General features: G+C 36.2%; 2 protein-coding genes and 1 pseudogene across 2 annotated transcripts; 1 reads left to right on the forward strand and 2 right to left on the reverse strand.

Moving 5' to 3' along the window:
• LOC137716385 (interactor of constitutive active ROPs 3-like) lies at positions 1 to 5623 on the reverse strand. The gene is made up of 5 exons (XM_068455832.1): positions 5406 to 5623; positions 3890 to 3999; positions 2443 to 2671; positions 431 to 2113; positions 1 to 321 (listed from the first exon to the last, which is right to left on the reverse strand). Exons 2-4 carry the CDS (start codon positions 3907 to 3909, stop codon positions 443 to 445), a joined length of 1920 nt encoding a protein of 639 aa, XP_068311933.1. The 5' UTR covers positions 3910 to 3999; positions 5406 to 5623; the 3' UTR covers positions 1 to 321; positions 431 to 442.
• A 7766-nt stretch (positions 5624 to 13389) lies between these two features.
• Positions 13390 to 17564, forward strand: LOC137715859 (tetraspanin-3-like). The gene is made up of 2 exons (XM_068455211.1): positions 13390 to 14028; positions 17057 to 17564. The coding sequence occupies exons 1-2, from the start codon at positions 13516 to 13518 to the stop codon at positions 17399 to 17401; spliced, it is 858 nt and encodes a 285-aa protein (XP_068311312.1). The 5' UTR covers positions 13390 to 13515; the 3' UTR covers positions 17402 to 17564.
• Positions 17565 to 17756: 192 nt separating this feature from the next.
• LOC137715860 (tRNA-splicing endonuclease subunit Sen2-2-like) lies at positions 17757 to 18571 on the reverse strand (annotated as a pseudogene).
• Positions 18572 to 21811: the final 3240 nt, after the last annotated feature.

A 21811-nucleotide genomic window follows, 5' to 3' on the forward strand; every position in this document is an offset into this window, starting at 1 on the left:
ATTAACAGAGGAACTAAGCAAACAGAAGCTCAAAAAGGATAGAAAAGAGCAGGACAACTAACCCACATATTTTACCAAGTATATATTGTCTCACATAACAGTAAATCTTGTCCTTAACCAATACGTGCAGATATACCTTCCATCACTCATGGCAGCAACGCTCAATACTCGGATAACACATCTAAATTTATCAGTTTAATATTCCGGGGTAAAAGAAAATGAACCAGAATATTTCTGCAATGCAGCCACTGCACCAGTAATGGAAGCTAGGAAGATTGCCAATTAAACAAACCAGATAGGCATACCACGAAAACCATATTTCTGTCAAAAGAAACACAGAAAGGTAGTTAGAAATGAAGAGGAAGAACTATACTTGCAAGGATGAAAATCACATATAGTTGATGATGGATGGATCAAGTCATCAACCTACCGAGGAGCATTTTTATTTCTGTGGCTTTTTCCAAAAGACCCCAATCTTCTTCAGCATGTTCCCATTTTTCTTCTTCAGTAAATCATCATCCATATCTTCAGAGTCAGGCGAGCCAAACTTCCCGCTGACATGATTATAGCTGCTGTCCAGTGATCCAGTTCTCTCCATCAGCTTGCCGTTATTTCCTGATGAAAGCATGGTAGCAGCTGCCTCCGCTGCCTTCCTCCACTGGTTGGACTGCACCTTTAACCTTCTTAGTTCCGCCTCCATTTCTGCATTGGCTGCCTGTGCAGCCTCCAGCTGTTCCGCCACTCTTGCTACCTTCTTGCTGCTCTTGTCTGCCTCTTCCATCACAATGCCAAGCTTCACGAGAGCCTCTCGCTCTGCGCACTTTGCAGCCTCTACTTCTGCCTCTACCTTATCGTTAGCTTTACTTTGGCTTTTGTTGATTTCCAACCTCAGTGTTTCATTCTCTTCTGAAATACTCTGCAGTTCCGTTTCCTTGTCCATCAAATAAGCCTTTAAATCCGTAACATGCCCTTTTAGTTCTTTCAATTCCTTTTCCAGTTCATACTCTCTCTGGCATGACAGGCTCTTCTCAAGCTTCGAATTGAGCCCCTCATTCTCCTCTGTAATGCCTTGTAATTCAGTTTCCTTGTCCATCAGGTGGGTCTTCAACTCTTCAACTTCAGCTTTGGTTTTCATCAATAACGCTCCCAGTTCCCCCTCTCTCTGACTAGATGCAGATTTTATCTGCTCCACCAGTTCATGAGCACTTCTTAGCTGCACGGTGCTCTGAATTTGTTCTTCATGGTATTTGGTCTCAGCAGTTTCAAGACTAGATCTTAGCCGTGCCACTTCGGACTTCAAGTCATGAAGTTCTGCCTCAGTCTGGTTTGGCTCCATAGTCTCTTGCTTTTCTTCAAATTTTTGCTGAAGCTCATTGTTACCAGCCTGATTTTGTGAAATGTTGCTGCTTGCATTAATCAGGTCAGCCTTGAGTTTGCTAACAAGTTCTTCTAGTAAATTTACACGTGCCCTTGACTGATCTAACTCCGAAGCAATGGATTTGTAAGCTTCTGTCGATTTCATGCCATCGAACCTGAGTGCCTCCATTGCTGTTCTCGCGGACTCCAGCTGCAGTAGGGTTTCACTAACCATTGCTTGTGCTTGAGCTTCGGATTCCTTACAGTCCTTCAATTGTGTTTTCATGTTCTCCACAAGAGAAAGTGTTTCAGCCAAGTTTTCTTTCAAGATTTGAAGCTCAGCGTTTGTTGATTCTGCATGCTTTATCTGATCAGCCTCAGATGCAGCCACCACTTCAAGCTGCGCCTTAAGCCTCTCAATCTCATCAACAGCAGATGCCAAGGCAGCTGAGTCAACTGAGTGCTGCTTCTGCAGAGTCTCAAGCTCGGACTGCCACGCTTGGTCTCTTTCCTGTGAAATCTTGTGGAGCTTGATAACACGAGCTTCCTCAGAAATAGAAAGCTCAGGAAGCAGCAGCTGGGATTCTTCGAGCTTTGAGGACAAGGCCAGTACTTGCTTCTTGGACTCCTCGGCATCTTGCTGAGCTTGCTTCTTGCATGATTCACAAGATTGCAGCTCGTTCTTTGCTTTCTTCAGATCCTCTTGGAGCTGAGAAATCTGAGATTCCAACTCGGATATTCTACTTGGGCCCTTCTTCTGCGTCAAGGACAGAGATTAAGTTTTAGAATTTTTTGTATCTCAAGAAAGACATAGACAATGCACGCAACACAAGCATTTTTACTTGCAAATCCCACCACAGCCAAAAAAATTACCCAATTGAAGGTAATTTTTGGGAAAGACAAAGATAAAGAAAACTACTGAGGCCAGGCTAATGTGTCGAATTGTGATGGAGAACTTTAAGATGGAAACAAAATTTCCACCCAAGGGTTTAGAGTTTAGACTATCCACACTTCACACTCCAGTGGTTATATAATTCTATAGGTTGTGAAAGAGTAGAAGGACTCGTGGAGTTTGTTTATAAGTACCTCAAACACTGGAGTTCTGGGTGACCGACGCTCAGTGACTTTTGGGCTTCTATCTTTAGTTGCTCTTTTAGCTTGACTTGAAGTAGATGCAGAGTCAGTAGTCTCCAATGCAGTTGGCCTGAGTTGGCGAGCAACTCGAGGGGAGACCTTTTGCGAAGGAGAGACCTTTTGAGGAGGAGAAACCCTTTGAGGAGGAGAAACCCTTTGAGGCACTTCAGAGGAGCCACTTCTATAAATAAATAAAAAAAAGAAAAACAATATCAGTCAAATATTATCACTTAAAATGGCAACAGGAATTCTCAGCTTCAGATCCTATAAAAGCAGTCCGGAGTTTCTGTCATTTGTCCAACAAATATACCGTCCTTATAACTTCCTTTTTTTGGCGTCGAAATGTTTTAATTCTATATTCTATCCAGTTTGAATTACAGCGAAAACTCGCATTCTATCTTTCCATTAAAAAAATCTCAAAGTTTAAGAATCCTAATTTTTGAAATGGAAAATGCCAATGTCCTTGAGTAATAATCACACATTACACGGAACAATTTACACAAACCAAGACTAAGAAAAACCACATAAACTTTGTTGCACACTTCTTTGAACTGTCAAGAAAAATTTCCCTGCAACGACCACAGAGAATGGTGGGGAAAATTACAAAAATTTTGTGATGAGATTTATTGGCTACCAGGAAAGTTTAATTTTGAGTTTGCCAATTGATGACAAATAAATGCAACATGGTGACATGATTTCCCTTCATTAGCTAAGATGTTTAAAATAATGATACTGATAGCATGTAATGATAATATTCTTTTCCCATGTTGAACGAAAAATCAAAGACAGCAAGCAAACAAATTTCACAACAAATCAATCCTTAATCTAATGCGCGGATGAGTTTATGCAACTAAGGTCGGTTAATTGGTTCAAGGGGAGCCCTTTACGCTCCTTCGATAGCTCCCGTAGTTCCTGAATGCTGCTGTGTAGCTGCCAAGAGGCCCCAAAATTACCTCAAAGGAAGGAGACGAGAAGTTGCCAAATATTTATGATGATGCAGATAGACAGATATCACTACCAAGGGCCTTACCACAGAACTTGTCCACTACTGTCAGCGGTGGAAGTGCACGAATCGATTGGTACATAAAATACAACTACAAGTCTGACATCCACAGAACAAGGACAACCCCTAAACCAGATGTAAGAACTTGAATTTATTGGAACAAAAAAGAGCAGCTGCTATGACATCGGTTTTGCAGCATTCGTGAGCATTAGTACTACTACTCTCTTTAGGTTATACACAGCAATACAGAAAAGTACGCAACATTATAGAACACCGTTACCTTTTGTCTCAAAAAAAAAACCAAAACAACGCTGCATTCGAACAAGCAAGCACACGAACAAGCTTTTAAAGAGGAGAACAAGATGCCAATCACATAAAAGGGCACGTGAAAGTTACCTTGCTTTAGGGGTCTGCATAATGCAACTGCCTTTTCTAGCAGCAAAAGTTGCGAACGAGACGGAACTGATTTATGCTTCGCTACTTGAATGCCCTCGACCCACCAAGACCTGAAACAGTTGAAGCAAGATCACAAGCCGGGACCGGGGGGAATCCAATGTCTTAAATGTTCAAAGAAATAAATTGGTTTCATGAGGGGCATGTGCTCCTTATCATTCACACAGAATGACATTATGGCAAAAATGTGCCAACTACAAATCCAAACCAACCATTTTCTTCCAACCCAAAAAAGAAAAAGTGAAAAAAGCATTTCAAAAAACCCAATTAAATGCTTGGTACCAAGTTGCAAGTGGTGGACTGCTTCAAACCGCTACATCCGGAATTTCGGGTTCAAACCCTCCTCCTCCCCTTTAGGGTAGCTTATAGTAGTAATATCACTCGTAACTAAAAGCTAAATGTTGTACCAATTGCCTTCAAACAACTACGTCCGGAGTTTCCGGTTCAAACCCTCCTCCTCTCCTTTAGTGTAGCTTATAGTAGTAATATCGCTCGTAACTAAAAATCAAATCACGTACCAACTAACAAGTCCCACAGGTTTCTAATCGTGCTCATGATCCATCATTGTAAGCACTGCTAGCCAGTCATGATTACAGGAATACCCCTAATCCTCGCAATGAGCATTTGTTAGTTTTGTTTCGGAACAAGGGTAGTTTCGGATGCGAGAGAAAACTAAAAAGAAAGTTGCCTCCTCCATTTCTGCCGTGAAATGAGGGGACTAGTTCGAAGTGATGAACACAAAATAGTTATCTTTTCTCAAAGGTTGCCTCTTGCTTTTTTTTTTTTTTTTTTTTTAAACAAAACATTATTTTCTCGGAAGGCATCCTTTTTTTTTTCCGAGAAACAAACAAACAGAAACAGATCCAAAGACAACGTAAACCCAAGAAAATAAAATATAATACGGAATCAGAATCTGCAGAAAAAAGCAAGTAATGCAGCTAAAAAAAATTGAAGAGGAAAAGCGAAAGTTGAAAACTTGATTGTATAGAACAACTTTTTGAGATTCGACTTTGCTTTTTTCAAGCCGGAAAAAGACAAAGAAAAGCCTGCAAATGTCGAAGCACTTGAGCAAGAAAAAGAGAAGCTGCTGCATTGCGTTGTTATCACTCAGCTAAGGAGCTTCTTTTTATGCTCAGAATTCATCCGAAAAGAACATAAAAAGAAATATCATTACCCTTGAGACTACAAAAATATTTTTTTCTTAAAAAAAAAAACCAGTAGAATATGAAGATAAAAAACTCCAAAAATCTCTGTTTGGTTGCTGAGAAAATGTGAGAAAAGAAAAAGAAAGAGAAACCCATTTTTAAAAACAGAAAACCCATTAAACATCAGAAAACAAAATGCTGAAAAATGCACAAAGAAACGGGATTTGTTCCTCTGTTTTCTCCACATTTTCACAGCAGACAAAAGAGAGCAGATTAAATGAGAGAATACCAAAAAACATGAAAAATGGACTTACCTGGTGAGCTTGTGGGAGAGGATGAAGTATATTTTGATAATGCAGAGAAGTGATGAGTGTGAAAACTGTTCACTTTCTTCCTTTCTTTTTCTAGCTTTGGTGTTGCAGTTTCCGAGGCTTTCTATCTCTAAATTTTTGGATATTTTGTGCCTTGTGTGTTGGGAGATTTTGGAGGGTGGAGGGAGTGGACTGTTTACCCTGTTTTTGAGTATGAGAGAGAGAGAGAGAGAGAGAGAGAGGAGCGGAGGAGAGAGAGAGAAGAGAGAGAAGAGAGAGAAGGGAGAGGGAGAGAAATGTAAAGTTACAAAGCAGAGAAAACAGAGGACATAATTGTCGTTTCATGAGATAAGGATCATAAAACTGGATTTGATTCCAGCTTTACGTCCGAAGTTGGATATATTATCCGTCTCCAGTGTTTCAAACTTCTAGGACCATTTGGCGTTAAAAAGAACAAATTTATGTGTAATAATTATGTATTATTTCGTTGTATATCATTTGACGTATTATAATATAAGTAAATTAAAAAATTTAGTATGTAATTATTGTCATATATCACTATAAAAGACCAAAAAGTTTATACTAGCTACATGTGCATTTATGGAGTAGGTCCGAGAAATGGGGAAAAAAATCAGAGAGATGCTGGAAAAGACGAAGAATATGAACAAGAAATTATTCTTTATTTTTAGTTGGTTCTACAACATTTCAAAACTTAAAAGGACAAAAGTTATGAGATCTTAGATGTGTTAGATTCTGTTAACCAAAAACAAAAGGGTGTATAATTGTAGTAGTCATTTTTCATTTCTTTTTTATCAGAAAGTAAGGAGATCGCGATGAAAGATAAACTCACTTAACGACGGACACAGAGTTTTGGTCACTAGGTAATGACCAAACCAAAGGATGAGCGAAAATATATGAAAAGGGAAAGAGTAGAAGGCTAATGGAGAGTTGCTAATCAAACTTAGCATGAAGTTTGTTGCTTGTTATACAGTTGACGACTAACTGTGGATGTCAAAAATTGTTTTGAGCAGAGATTAAACCAACAACGCAATGTGTTTTCATGGTTCATCATTGGTTCGATTTGATGTGAAACCAACAATGCTAAGAAACCTTAAGCCTCAAGTTGCTCTTTTTCTCAACAACAATTATTGAAGTTGATAAAGTTTTCAGATTTAACATAGTCCACCACCAACATCACCGATGTCGCCCTCACTTTAAGGGTAGAGCCATGAAGGGACCAAAATGGTCTTGGGCCTACTCTGACCTCTTCTTCACACAAAACAATCTAGAGATCACTTTGCTTTCCAAAGATTTTCATAGGATTAGAGCCCCAACCATAATCTTTTCCTTATTTTCTTCACTGGGTTCAATTTGAGGTTGGTGGCTCATGTGTAGTTAACCGAAACCACTATGCGTTTTGAGGGACTCAGGAGGTTAGAGGGAGAGAGATGAAGTAGGCGAGAGGGCTAGTTTTTATTTTTATTTTTGTTTTATCCTTTTATTTTATTCCTTGAAATAGATTAATACCGTTGCTTTTGCCTTTATCTATCCCCTCTTTCCCTCCTTTTGCTTAAAAGGACTTTTGTTTTGAATCTGAGTCATGATACTAGGCATGAGAGTTGAGTTGAGGAAGAGGATGACAAGAATGACGTCATACCAAACCCAAATGATGGCTGTCGGTAACTTAGGTCACGGAAAACCTTTATTTTTCTTAGATTAGGAGAGCGTTTTAGCGTGAGACTTTTAAGCCCCTCGTGATATATAACTCTGGCTTCGCCACTACCTCACTTAACCACTTATGACCTATTGCTAGGTATGCAGTTTTATCATAAAAACCTTAGTGATATTAGAAGTAGAACTCTCACATATAAATTGTATATTATTTTTGTATTTCTCGATGGGGAACTAAATATTACTCTCTCCTTTTCTCCTCCATTTTGGCTTGACAAACATGCATATCAAACACATCTTATTTAGGCGTGTGCTATCCACATACCACATTTTACTTCTCACACACCCGTTGATAATTTATGTCCGTTGATCTTCTTGAATTCATCTGATCTGATGGTAGAAAATTTAAAAGTTGTGTGAGAAGTAAAATGAGGTGTGTGGATATCACACCCCCTTATTTAAACTCTGTACTATTTGCCATGGTCCATAGGAAATTGAATTTATTGATCATCTATTTAAAAGAATGTGATGTTCTTCACAATGTGATTTGCATTCATTATTCAGGTTGGTTGGGTGTGTTGTTGGTGGCCACCAACTCAGTCTCTGAAGGCCTCCATCGCCAATCCTCCATGCCAAATTGTATTTTTTTTTCTTGGCATTTATGGAAAACCATTGCAATCCATCCCATTCTATTCAGAAAATCATGATGTGGTCCTAGTGGAATCGTTATGGGCAATATTGGTTCGGCCACTAGAAAGCATTTATCCGGATTTAAAATTACTTGGAATCCTTGATCAAAAAAATAAAAAATAAGATTACTTGGAATCTTGTAGGACAATTTTTTTAATGTACAAATGGAAATAGGGAGACATGAAATACTCTGAGTTAATGGAAGATTTGACGTAAAATTGAATAAAGAGGCGTTATAGGATTCATACAGACCCCACTTAGTGAGATAAAACTTTATTGTTGTTTTGTACAAATGGGAATAGAGATCTATGAAACGATTTTACCATGACCATGATTTTTCAGGCAATTAATATAAAACCATGTACTGTATTAGTGGTTCAAAACGCCACAATAACATTAAACACAATGACATTAAACCCTGTTTCATCATTCATAAGATTTTAGTAAATAACCAAATGCATCTTGGGTGGTTAAAGTTTGTAAACTTTTCAACTTGTTTTATAATATGAACGGTTCCAATTATAAACATAAAGTTATCTACATCAGTCATGTACTGAATTGAGGAGAAACTCCTCTTCGTTCATTGAGGAGCCAAGTTAATTCTAGTGGTTACCACAATATTGCTAGAAAACATTTGGCACGTAACTCTGGATCAGCTGTTAAAGGTTGTGTTACAACATGTTTTTTGGGAACTTTAACGAAAAGCTCCCGGTACTGTTCATTTTAACGAACAACCACATTTTTACACTAAAAAGTGAATCCTGATACTATTCACTTTACCCTTTATCTTGTCCTTATCGTTAAAACTTAAAGTTTTCAAACTATTTTCATTAGTTTTTTTTTTTTTTAATTGTTTTAGCATGGTTATTGACTTGCTACTCATTGCGTTACATGAAGATTCTTGTAGGGATTGTTCATGAAATTAGAATATCTGTCTGCTCAAATATAACATCTTGAAATCAACACGTGTTAATAGGGAAACCATTTTTAGCTAGACATTGTTGACAATTGGTACTGGTCATGACATTTTTTATCTTTTCATTCTAGCATGGTAATTTTGAGACAACATATCTTGTAACTGGATGTGTACACATTTGTCTTGTCACTATTCACAGTGCGAGTGACTCTAATGTTATAGAAATAATGGTGTATAAATCTAGAAACACCAAAAAATTAATTGTGCGCACCATTCTATCATGACATGTTTAATTATTTGAAATCGAAGAAGTTGTGAATCAAAATGATACTTGGTTTAAGATAAACTACCCATTTGATGATTTGATACCTAATTGTTTATGGATACAGATTTTCTTTTTATTTTTATTCTTTAGATGTTAGTGAACAAATGATATTTCATGAATTCAAATGATGGATAAGTATGGATAATTATCCAACTTGTAAAGGTGATTTTAAATTAGTCTCAACTCCTTAAAATATTTTAATTAACTACCTAATGTTTTAAAAATTAGACATTGTTTTTGGAGCTTTAATAGTTGTCGTCATCTTTGGAGCTGTTTCTAGCATTAATTGAGGAGGTAAACAAATACAAAAGTTCGTATGTACTAGTCGTCATCTTTGGAGCTCTAATTCCTTAAATCGACTCCTTTTAGTCAAGTTAAGCAGTAAATTTGCTTAGCTAAATTGCATCGACTTGGAGATTCAAAACTCCATAGATGACTTGATAGTAAAAACTTAGTTTAATAATTGTTCACATCATCATTTAACGCTAATGGATCTAACATATGTCCACCATTTAAAACGCTAGGTAGTCATTAAAGATGTTTTAAAATGTTAGGGATCACCCTAAAAAGTTAAGTAGTTACCTAGACTTAACCCTAAAATAATATTCCTACCTTGCATATCCATTCTTAATTAGAATGCAAATCATAAATACAAACATTTTTTTCTCTTCATGCACACTTCTCTTTAGTTTTTACCATCATGAATAAACGAAGGAGAAGTAACGAACATGCAGATGACGTTTAATAACAGTGGTAGAAAACATTGATGCTTATGTACCCTAATGCAAATTCGATTCTCATTGATTCTCTTTCTTTTTAACAACTAACAATTTACCGTACTAATGCTATCGTTTATTAGAGAAAAATGAAGTAAAGAAGTGCAAAGTGCACAAAAGAGTAATTTTAAATAAATAAACATGTCATTATTGGTTTGGGTCTAATTGAGAATAGGAATCAGTGGGCTTCGGCTCCCGTTTCTCTTGTTGGGTTTTCTTTGGGTGGCCTTTCAGCCTAACTGGAGTGCTTTCTTTACTGCTGCTGCTTACCGGTGTGTTTTCTCAGCGGGCCTTTCTATTTTCAGATATAATTAATTGGCATCGAACTTGTTATCACAAGATGTGTCAAAATCTTTCACGTACAAATACAAAAGAATAGCACTATATTGCAGTTTTTAATGGAGCTCCTTAGGGATAAGTCCTCGATGGTCGAACTACTTGATAGTCCAGCTTTATATCTATTAAATTATGTTAGCGAAAAAAATGTTTTCTCAATACGACACAACCCTTATTTCTTATACGAGTGAGTATGGAAGTAAAAAAAGAGCTTGTTGACATGCTTTTGTTACATGGGCATCTGTGCCTTGTCCTCTTTTGGTCTTTTACTTGAATTTTCAATGGAGTTGAATTTCCACCGACCTTCATAAGAATTCCAAATTGTCACATTATCTTATAACAATATCATATATTATTATTACGTCCTCTTGATAATCATAGAGTAGGTTTATTATATATCTAATTATTTATTATGTGTAATTTTATCTAATTATAGTTAATATTTACATTGAATGTTACCTTTTTAATTTTAGAGAAAATTAATTAAAATTAAGTAAAAGAATACATAGTAAATAATTAATTACATATTAAACATATACCGAAATTTAAGATGATGAGAAAAAATGCACCGAGCATATAAGCTTGGAGAGTTTGACCACCAAAGTCCAGGAGAACGTTACCACCGAGGCACCGACCACGTTCTACTTTATTAGGCAGTTTCTCCTCCTTTGCATGTTCCAATTGTAAGTTGTAACGTCCATCATGGACCCACCACCTTCTTTGCATATTCCATTATCAGCTTCTCTTGTGCTAACTTGTTCTCTACGTTATCACTTTGACTCATGCAAAATTTCCCAGGATTTTCATCCCAAAATATTATTGATTATTCATTATTTATGAGCAAGCTCCGTTGTTTTGTCCACGTTTTCTAGTTGTTGATATAACAGAGATCGCTTGACTTCACGACATTTTTACGCTTCTTTGTCAACAAACAAAAAAAGAAGAACATTTTTGCCTTGTGGATTGGCAGAGTATACGATAATATGTACAACGTATTTTCATTCATGTGTTGAACAAAATTATTATTGAGATCAATTATACACGCACGATTTTAATGAAAGGATGAATTTCGTACTATTAGGTCCCATCAAGATTTTTTTTTGCACCGTGTAAAAAATATTTTAATTTGAGCAATAATTATGTAATATAATCACACCTACGCATAACAACTGATCTTTGTGATAGAGTTTGTGTCGTACACTGTGAACGTCATATAATTGTCCTAATGTCAAACAATTAAATTGCAATTAAAAAAAGAATAGTGTTTTTCATACATTTATTTTTACTTCTTACATGTTTTATTAATTTTTTATCATTAAATTTTTTTCAATTCATTCGATTTGATTGTCAAAAATTAAGAATGACGTGTGAAAAATAAAAATAGATGTGCAATCACATTTCAAAAAATGCATCGTAAAATCTAGCGGTCAACAATTCTTATGGAATCAAACCGCAATCTATAAAGGCTTTCCTCGAATTATATGAAGTTGGCAACTAGGAGCTTGATGAACAAGACATACCCTAAAAAGTCATCCTCGTGTATTTTCAAATTCTTTGTTTTTTTTTTGTTTTGGCTGAATAAAATTTGAAGGTCATTGTCAAAACTCAACAGTTAACTAAATTAATTAAGTCATATATTACAAATCAATATCTTCACTCAATTACCACAAGCAACCCACATAGTCAAACAGTAGATCCTCTAGTAGGCAACTACTTTCACAGGATATTCAATTGGGGTACTCTGCAATCAAGCATTGGTTTTCCCATTCTGCCCCCATACACCATTATTTTTGTGATGTCACGAATTCCGCAAGTGTTCACGAGTCCAAACCATGGACCGATATTGTCACACTTTAATCTCTTTTTGTTTGGTTCAAAAATGGGTATCAGCTAGTGGTTTTGGCACGGTCATTTAATTTTTTCGAAAGTTGGAAAGATTTACAGAGATGTTTTATCCTCTACATGATCACTATTAGGTAATTTACAATGTTAGGAATCAAACCCAATACATGCCGTGTAGAATACGAGTTTAGAATTTGTCTCAACCATTAGGCTATATTGTGGTGGTGGTTTCACACTTTAACTTCTTAGGTCTGATATACTTAGTAAAATGAGGCCAAATGAATTTTAGGTGAAAAGTTTCACCTCAAAAGATTTTGGTGCAATTAGTAGTGGAGATTATATACTTTTATGACATGTTTACTTATAAGATGAAAATGAATAATGATGAGAAGAGCCGAGTCTGGATAAAAAGAAAATCCATTAGTTATCTCATACCTTCATTTTTAATTGCGACTACTCAAAATCAATGAGAGTCACATCCTTTTTCATTTCATTAATTGCTAACATAAGTATGAATATAAACAATATTATTTACAAATCTATTTTCTTAGACTATCTCTAACTTTTGGGCTAAAACTTAAAATTTTTAGACCAGAAAATTTAGGTTTTAGCCCAAAAATAGCTTTTCTGCTCCAACCCTTCTGGCTTAAATTTTTTAGCCTGAGATTATTAAATAATAAATTTAGGCTAATTTTTTCTTTTAAAGTAATTTTTTTATTAAAAAAAAATTATGTACACTATCATAGTTTTATTTTATGAACATTTTAACCTAAAAATATTTAAATTCCGATAAATATTGAAAAGTCACTAAATTTGGGTGAATTTTGAGTTAAATAATTTTTTTTTTTTAAACTATTTTAGCCGTTGTATTTAAATTTGGGCTGTTAGATCTTTTTTTTACCATTAGATTTGATTATATTCAATCTTAGGCGTTCGATTCAATAAATCCTGGAAGACATGCCCATGTGGGTGGGGTCCCTCTGGTGGTGCCCACACCATTTTCTAGGCTAAATCCAGGAGGAATTTGGCTTTTGTTTGGTTTTTAGCTTTTAGCCTACATATTTAGTATGAATTGGGTTGGGTTTGGGGAGGGGGGGGAATAAAACCTAAAAGATAGCATTTAGTCCAATATTGGGTTTGGTCTTAAGTAAACTTGTTTTAAAAATGAATTTAAATTACTTAATTTGATAACCAACAACAAAAAGATGCCTGAAAATGAGCTCTCCAGCCAAACTACACCAACACTCCCACAAAGCAAGATGACAACACAAAGGTAGTTAGGTAGTTGTACGACCAATAAAACACAAGGGTAGTCATGTCATTTCACAAACTTAATACATGTCAGCAACGCAGAGAGAGTACAGATCACATTTCTCACCCTCACTCAACACCTAAAAACCCTTATAAAACTAACACCACCATACGACCTCATCAAAACTCCAAACTTCAGAAGCACATTCAAAGCAGAGCTACGGCTGATAGAAGAAGAGAAAACCAAATCTCCAAACCTTCCAAAAAGGAAAACAAAACCCAGAAAAAAAAAAGAGTAAAAAAATCATGAGGGCTAGCAACCACTTGATTGGACTACTAAATTTCATAACTTTCCTCCTCTCGATCCCCATCCTGGGCGGAGGAATCTGGCTGAGCAGCCGCGCCAACAACACCGACTGCCTCAAGTTCCTCCAATGGCCGCTCATCGTCATAGGGGTCGCAATCATGGTGGTTTCCCTTGCTGGGTTCGCGGGTGCGTGCTACAGGAACACCTTTCTTATGTGGGCGTATCTATTCGTCATGTTCTTCATCATCGCCGCCCTCATCGGCTTCATCATCTTCGCCTACGCCGTCACTGACAAGGGCTCCGGCAGGGCGGAGACGAATAGGGCTTACTTGGACTACTACCTGCAGGACTATTCCGGCTGGCTGGAGGAGCGCGTGGCGGATAATAGCTACTGGGGGAAGATTGCTTCTTGTGTGAGGGACTCAAAAACCTGTAAAAAGATGGGGAGGACTATGAATGGTGTGCCTGAGACTGCTGACATGTTCTACAACAGAAACCTCAATCCTATCCAGGTATGTGAATTTAGGAACTTTATTTTTATGGTTATGTTCATATTCGTTGGAGATTTTTCATGCAAATAATAATTTACACTAAATTTATTTAAATTACAAAGAGGTAGTCAAATTTGGGGTCCAAAAGGGAAGCAAATAACTAACTTAACTAAGGTCAAAGCCTGTAATACTTGAAGCTTTAGTACTGTTCGAATGATTATTTGATTTAATGACACTTAGTTTCAAGTTTTGAGGGAGAGTAGTTGAATTAAAAATTTAGGGTTCTATTGCATGGGGCAAGATTATTTCACTTTTGTTTTTAAAGTTGAACTTGAAGATGATTAATTTGTGGGTTAGTGGTAGATCTGGTTTAGGATTTAGTGGATTGATGAGATCCTTCAAATTTGGTAGGGAAGTTTATGGCACATGGGCAGATACAATGTGACAACCAGGGGTGGGGTTTGAGGTTGAGTCCTCCATCTTATTATATTATATTCATACCCATTAAACATTAATATATTACGGGATTCTTGTATTGTACCAATGGAAATTTGCCTTTTGTTGGCCATCCTTTGTTTTGTTTTGTTTTGGTTTTTTATATTTTTTTGATAATGATGGAAAACCACCAACAAATAGAACAATAGTGCTCCCACCCAGTGTGCTTATCCAATTGGGTAACGTTCGGGATGTGAAAATTTTAAATTAAATTTTGTATATCAAATAATATGGTTGTTGATTAGATTACTAATCAATTATTAATTAACATACTTATTTCTTATTGGTGATATATCATTTGATTTATAAATGTTGTTTAAAAATTTGTGCTTCCTAGCATTATCCTATCTAATCATATGATTATGGTAAAAAAACAAAAATCGTGCTTTAAATTGATCAGTGATTGAAATGGCTCATTTTGTGATAATTTTTTATTCTATTTTAAATTTTTCTTTAGACCAAAAAGAATAACATTGTGTTTCTAAGCCCAAATCCATCAATTAAAATTTGGATTATTAAAAATTATTGACATATTAAAAGATTTTTTGATACCACAAAACCCAATGGGGCGTTGACCGTAATCGAGAAATAGCTAATCTCAATAATTGTGTCTCTTGTTTATGCGGTGTAACTTGGAAATGATGTTTACAAGATACAATACTTGTAGCCTTGCAGGGTTTACACTTTATCTTAAGATATTAGGGCTAGTTTGAGATTGCTGAGTTTATTTTTATTTTTATATAAATTGCATTTGTTATGTTGTAAGATTAAACAGTTGTAAAAAAAACAAGTGTTTGCTAAATCATAGTGCTTAAAGAGCTTTTGGCAAAATAAAAGACGGAGGTAGGATTGTTAATATAAAAGTTTTATTAATTGGTATTTTTCACCTGCCTCCTAAAAAAACATTTTTTTTAGAAGCATGGTAAGGCTGCTTCTGCTTTATGCTATTTTACACCCATGATTTTGAAAAGAAAAAAAAAACATTTTTCTTCATGAACACACACAATTTTATCCTCAACTTAAAAAAAACACTGCTTAGAAAAATTAAAACAGCCCTAAACCAGACTCTAATAAGACTCATTACAAGAGTAGAAAACATTTTACCGACCAACGGAGAACAAGATTCAAATTTGAGATGTCTATATAATTAGAAAGAGAAATACCACTGAATAAAGAGTTAGACGGTAAAAACCAACTTAACTTAAATTTAAGCAACTCTTTGGGTTTGGGTTATCTTTGTTTTTTTTTCCCTTCACATTTTAATTTAGGTACTAATTACAACATGGTAGTAGTTGTATTGTACTTCATTACATGAAGTCAGTGTCCTCAAAATCTTTTAAGAAAGAACGTTCACATGTTCTCTTTTGGGAGTGTTTGGAAATTGGATGGCTTTTTTTGCTTTATCCTAACAGAATTTCTTTTAGGTGGAAGTCCCCTTCTCAGTTTTTTGTCTGGTACACCTTAGAACAAACTTGGAATTGACCTAAAGTTTTCTCCTCCTTTCCCACATCTTTTTTGGAGAGATTTATCAGGGTGTGCTGGGAGCACGACCCGGTACACTAAGTGTAATAATACAATTGGTTGAAAATTAAAAAAAAAAAGAATTCCAACCAATTGTATTAGTAAACTTGGTGCACCGAGTCGCGTTCTCGGCACATTGAAAAATTTCTTTTTTTTTTGGGCTCACTTCCTTTTTTATTTTAATTTTTGTTGTTGTCTATAGGTCCACATTATCGGCATAAAAAATAAGTTCACAATATTGGTGTAAAGAAGAAAAAGTGTCCAAGTTATTGGTGGAAAGAATTACAATGTTCCAGAAATTATTGCATGCCTTTAGCATGTTCCATACTTTCTTCACATGTTGGACCATCCTGATCCAATTTTAAAATTACAAGGGAATAAATAAATAATTTTCTATAAATAAAGAAATAAAACTTTTCACCCATTACATACTATTTTCCCCAAATTCTGGATTATGCTAATTAAACCAAAATTTAAAAACAAGAGGAACTTTAGTTTAAGCAAGACACCTAATTGGATCGATATTGTGATAACTGATTTAATTTCACATAACCATATTTCATAACAAATAAAAATATTGGAAACTAGGAAGTTTGTATTCAAGTAAGAAGCCTGTCTCACATTCATGGTCATGTGCTGCTTGCATAATGTAGGAAATGTGAGACACTTATTTCATTCAAAGGTTTTTTTACTGGGGCCTAATTGGTTTCTAAGATCGCTTCCAATCCTAAGATTTTTACTAGTTAACCACAATAAAGCCACCACACGACGGATATTATTGGGGGGGGGGGGGGGGTAAGTTAGAAGTATATATATGTTATATGACATTACTTAAGGCTGATCTGTTACACTTGCTCAAGTTAGAATCTGTAGTTATTAGGAGAACATAGGAAAATATGAAGGAAACGTAATTGAAAATCACATAAAACAGAAACGTTTCTTTCCCAAAGAAGATATGTGTGTGTTCGCGCGAGAGTGTATTTGTATTACTATGGTGACTGAAATACCAATTTTTTCCCCACTTGTTCTACAGTCTGGCTGCTGCAAGCCCCCTACAGAATGTGGCTATAGCTATGTGAACGAGACAGTCTGGACCACCGGAGGAGGATTGGTCGGGACCAATCCGGACTGCACGATGTGGAACAATGACCAAGAGCAACTCTGCTATTCCTGCAACTCTTGCAAAGCTGGTGTCTTGGCCAGCATCAAGAAGAGCTGGAGGAAGGTCTCTGTGATCAACATTGTTGTGTTAATCATCCTAGTTATCTTCTATGTGATAGGTTGTGCAGCATTCCGAAACAACCGTCGGATGGACAACGATGAACCCTACGGGCAGGCGCGGATGACAAAATCACAACCAAGTGCTTTTCAACTTTAATTACAATGGTAGAGAATTCAATACGTGGAAAAACTATGTGAAAAGTGTATGTTAAGGGCATTTCGGGGTTGCAGTCATGGGGTTATTTGTCTTAGTCAAGTGAACATCATGAATTTGGTTTTATTTTTGATAATTTGGCTATGTGAATTATTGACACTCTATAGTCTCTGTATAGACTGTACTAACCATCTACTGGAGAATTTTTTTTCTTCGGTATGTGTTTACGCCAACTGCAAACACGACGTGCAAACTGGTAGTGTTGGTGCTTGACGTGGAAGTGTTGTGTTGTGTTGTGCTTACTCCGACAATGTGAAAAAGTATCCACACAGTACAGATACGTATGAAGAAAAGCAAAGTTTGCATTACTTTTTATGTAAATTGCACAGGTGATGTTGAAACGCAGAAAATCAACTCAAATCAAATTCCCCAGATGTGAAACACATTCATTTAACTTGCAACATGAACATGGAAATTGTAATATTAGAAATACGATTCTACTTGGCCACTGACCTAGTTCCAGTTTCGACTAGTCTATTGCTTGTGATTCCACATCATCTGTTGTATCTTCCTCGCGGCTTTGTTCTGGACTCCATCTTGTAACCGTGCGCTCGTCAACTGCGTAATTGGCCAAACATGACGGAGAGGCAGCATCATCACCATTTTTACTAATTGTAAGAACTAGCAATGTCTTTACAACACCTAAACAAAGCCTTAAGGTGCAATGAACATCAGACCACACGTTCAATCTCCCATTTGCTACAGCATCTCCTTCTGATGACACAAGCACAGCATATTCAGAATGGACCAAACTCGGATGGTGACGGTAAGCAACGAAGTCCACGCCATACTGATGTCCGGGTCTCACAACCCAATTTTTCGTTCGAAGGTGAGAATACGCCTTGTAAAAGACAGGAAAAGCTGCCTTTTGGGATTTCATGTACTGCCAAAGCTCATGATCATCCTTCGGGTGTTTATCTTCGCCGGCTATCTTGAGGCATTTTAAAGAATAGCATAGGAAAAATGCCTCGTCCATGCCCAACCGAAACCAGTGTTTATCCTTATCGGCATTAACAACAGAATGACCAAAGTAGGCACGACCGAGGAGAAGGGCTTGTTCGGATTTGCAAGCGCTTTAGCCTCTGCGCCCTTTCCTTTCCATCTAGGCCCCATTCGACCTACAACGAGATCGAACAAAATATATAATTACAAACACGCTGAAGACCTCTAAAGGGACACCCAGAATTCAGTTTACTAGCATTGCTCAATGCACCCCGAAAACCAACCTATTTCTGCTGCCAGCATTGGAATTCTCTCTTCTTAATTGCTATAATCAAATGTAAAAAATTGAAAACATAGATTGATTCAAAGTTGGCGATATTCTACACTAATCTTTTTTATTTTTGGTCGAAACGATATTCGACAATAATCTACGCTAAGCGGAAGAGGTAGGGTTTGAACACGGTACGTCGAAGAGGAAGGCCCTAACCAGCAATCAACCACTTGCAAATAAAAATTTTATTTATCAAAGAAAATATTAGAAACCCACCAGTTAAGCAGAGGGACCAGAAAAATTCTTAACCGAAAATTCTAATTCCTTAATGTTTTAATCAATTCTCGAAAAGCAGCAAAAAATAAGATGGAAAATTGATGGAAAATTGGAAAGCATACCTTTTCGTAGACGAAGAAGAAGCTCTCCTGTGGATGTGATTGTTCAAATAATCACAAACTTGGCAGTTTATGCCCAAGATTCTGGGAAGACACACGTTTTGGGGAAAGGGTGGGCAGCTGCCTTCCAGACGCCGGAAAGCCACTTGACCGGAACTCTGTTTGCCCACCCAGACTGACCTGAAACCTGCGTGAGACGAAGCAGGAAGCTGCGCGAGGAAGAAGAAGAAAATTTTTTTTAAGCCGACGTCGTTTTAGTCCCATCCCCCTTAAATGAAACTGTTCGTTTTGGTCTTCTGAGTGTTTATTTTTACTCGCCCTCTTCCCTTCTCCTCCTGTAACCCTGTTGTTTCCCTCGGTTCCAAAACAGGCAAACACCGTACTTGTTTTGGTATTGTGTACCTTTGCGAATCACAGCCCCGAAATTACAGGGGCAAAAAAATGTCACGTTACTCCAAAAGTTTAAAGGAGAGATGGAAATGGAAAGTAGGAAAGGGATCCTCTACAGATCAATTTTTATCTAATCCATCTAGTTCGAGATTCTGGTCATTGAAATTTAATTTAACGGCTATAGTTATTATCACTTTTAAAGGAGCTCCCTGTTTATAGCCGTTGAATCAAATTTCAACAGCCCAGATCTCAGACTAAATGGATTAGATCCGGATCCCTTTCTTGGAAAGTAACCGTTGAATTGAAACTTGATGAAATAAACCATTTCATCTTAAGGGCACAATGCTATCATCATAGCTAGCAAGTAACTTCAATCTAGCATCACTAATAAATGTTCATTCCGATGGTGTTGGAGCGGAAAACTTCGAGTACTCCAATTATTTACTAACAAGTAATCTTGAACAAGTTGAGAAGTTTTAGACACCATCTTCGCTCGCCATCAATGAGGAAGGAGGGGAACCTACAATATAATACTCGACGCTTAAGTTAGTGTTTATTCAGAATGCTTGTAAAATATAGAACAATGTCATATCTCTCTCTTCCCTCATTCTTGTGGGATTCTAGATTCTTTATAGACATAAAATACTTGGGCTCTAAACCCCACTTTTCCTTCTATTTCTCCATGTTCTATGGAATGGGTATGAAGTTGCTTGATTGTAGCTCCACTTCCCATGTGTGACATGCTAGTGGCTTGTTTAGTGGAGTAATTTTTGGCTCCCACAGAGGATAAAACAATTTCACTTTTCCTAATGCTTTTTTGATAAGACAATAGCATTAGCGGTTAGATGTTAGATTAGGAAGCGGACGCGACTTGAACTCACGCCGGAATGCAAAAGTACAAATCTTTTTCACCACTGTGGTAAATGACCACTTGCCATTTTCTCTAAAACTTTTACTCTTCTTATTGTAGAGATGCAGCGGTTATGCACTTTTCGAATAGGGATTTATTTTTTGAAAGATCCTGGTGGGGCTATTTACAACTATACAATTCCATTGAATTTAGAAAGAATATATAATCTAAGCTACTTATTAATAAAACTCTGTTTGTCAACCAAAACTCTTTGAAATTACTATTCTAACCCTCTCATCAAAGCTAAACAAAATTAAAAGACATGGCAATTTAGTAATTACATACCACTCAAATTTTCAATTTTTTACACGAACCTCACAGCCAGAAAAAAGTAACATATCCTATTTAAAAAATACAAAAAATAAAAAAAATGGGGGAGGTTTTTTTCTTTAAACCCACGTCTCCCACTTTAAAATCACCCCCTTAACCGCTTCTTCAAAGTTCAACATGCAAAGAGGATTGTCACGGTTGGATTTTTACCACCTACAAAAGTAGAGATAAAAACACTTAAAATACTTGCAAGAGTCTAAGGTAATCGTAGTATAGTCGACTCTAGTAAGGTTGTTCTCCACATAGATTGAATGAATAATTTATATTACACCAAATCTTAATTAATTATTTGAAAACAAAGTTTGGAAAAAGATGATTTTATGACCTAAAATATTAAAAACGAATTTAATTAAAAACAATTAAATAAATTGGCAAAGTAAAGAAAACAAAAGAAAATAATTTTGAAAATCAATTTGAGCACTAGGGTTCTCTTGTTACTTTAACAATGCATAGTTCTTCTAATTACTTATGACTTACAGATGCATATTTTAAAGGTTAGGTTTTCCTTAAATATGTCATACTTGGAACCTCCAACATACAACTTATATCAAATATGCAACCCGTCTGTGTCGTCCAAATTGAACGTGAATAAGCAAGACTCATTAAGTTTTGTGAAAACCTTTTGAAAAACCATATAACCTTAAGACATGTCGTCCATCCTAAGAAGTTACACATATTAACCACAAGAAACCTTAGTCAATTCCAGGGACAAACCTTTGCCAAAATTGCATCAAATTACTTTTCTGAATATTCTAATGATGGCCAATTATCAAGACAATTAGATAGTTTAAACCGGTGACTAATAATTCAAAACTTGCATGTATAATATCATAAGTAAATTAAAAAGAAACTACATATTCATGCTAAGACTTGTGGCCTCGCCCTAGCAAACGAAATTAGTTACGAACAACCATAAAACAAAGGATAAATTACACAAAACTACCTTAACTATGGGTTGAACCACAATCTCATACCTCATGTTTTAAAAATTACAATGTCATACCTCATCTTACGAATCAGTTACAATGTCATACCTCCATTAGTTTTTGTCTATTTCTCTATTAAATGCTGACGTGGCTTGAGGCGGAGCTCACTCCCTACCCAATTGGATTAAA

This window comes from Pyrus communis, chromosome 14 (genome assembly GCF_963583255.1).
Source record: "Pyrus communis chromosome 14, drPyrComm1.1, whole genome shotgun sequence".
Lineage (NCBI taxonomy): Eukaryota > Viridiplantae > Streptophyta > Magnoliopsida > Rosales > Rosaceae > Pyrus > Pyrus communis.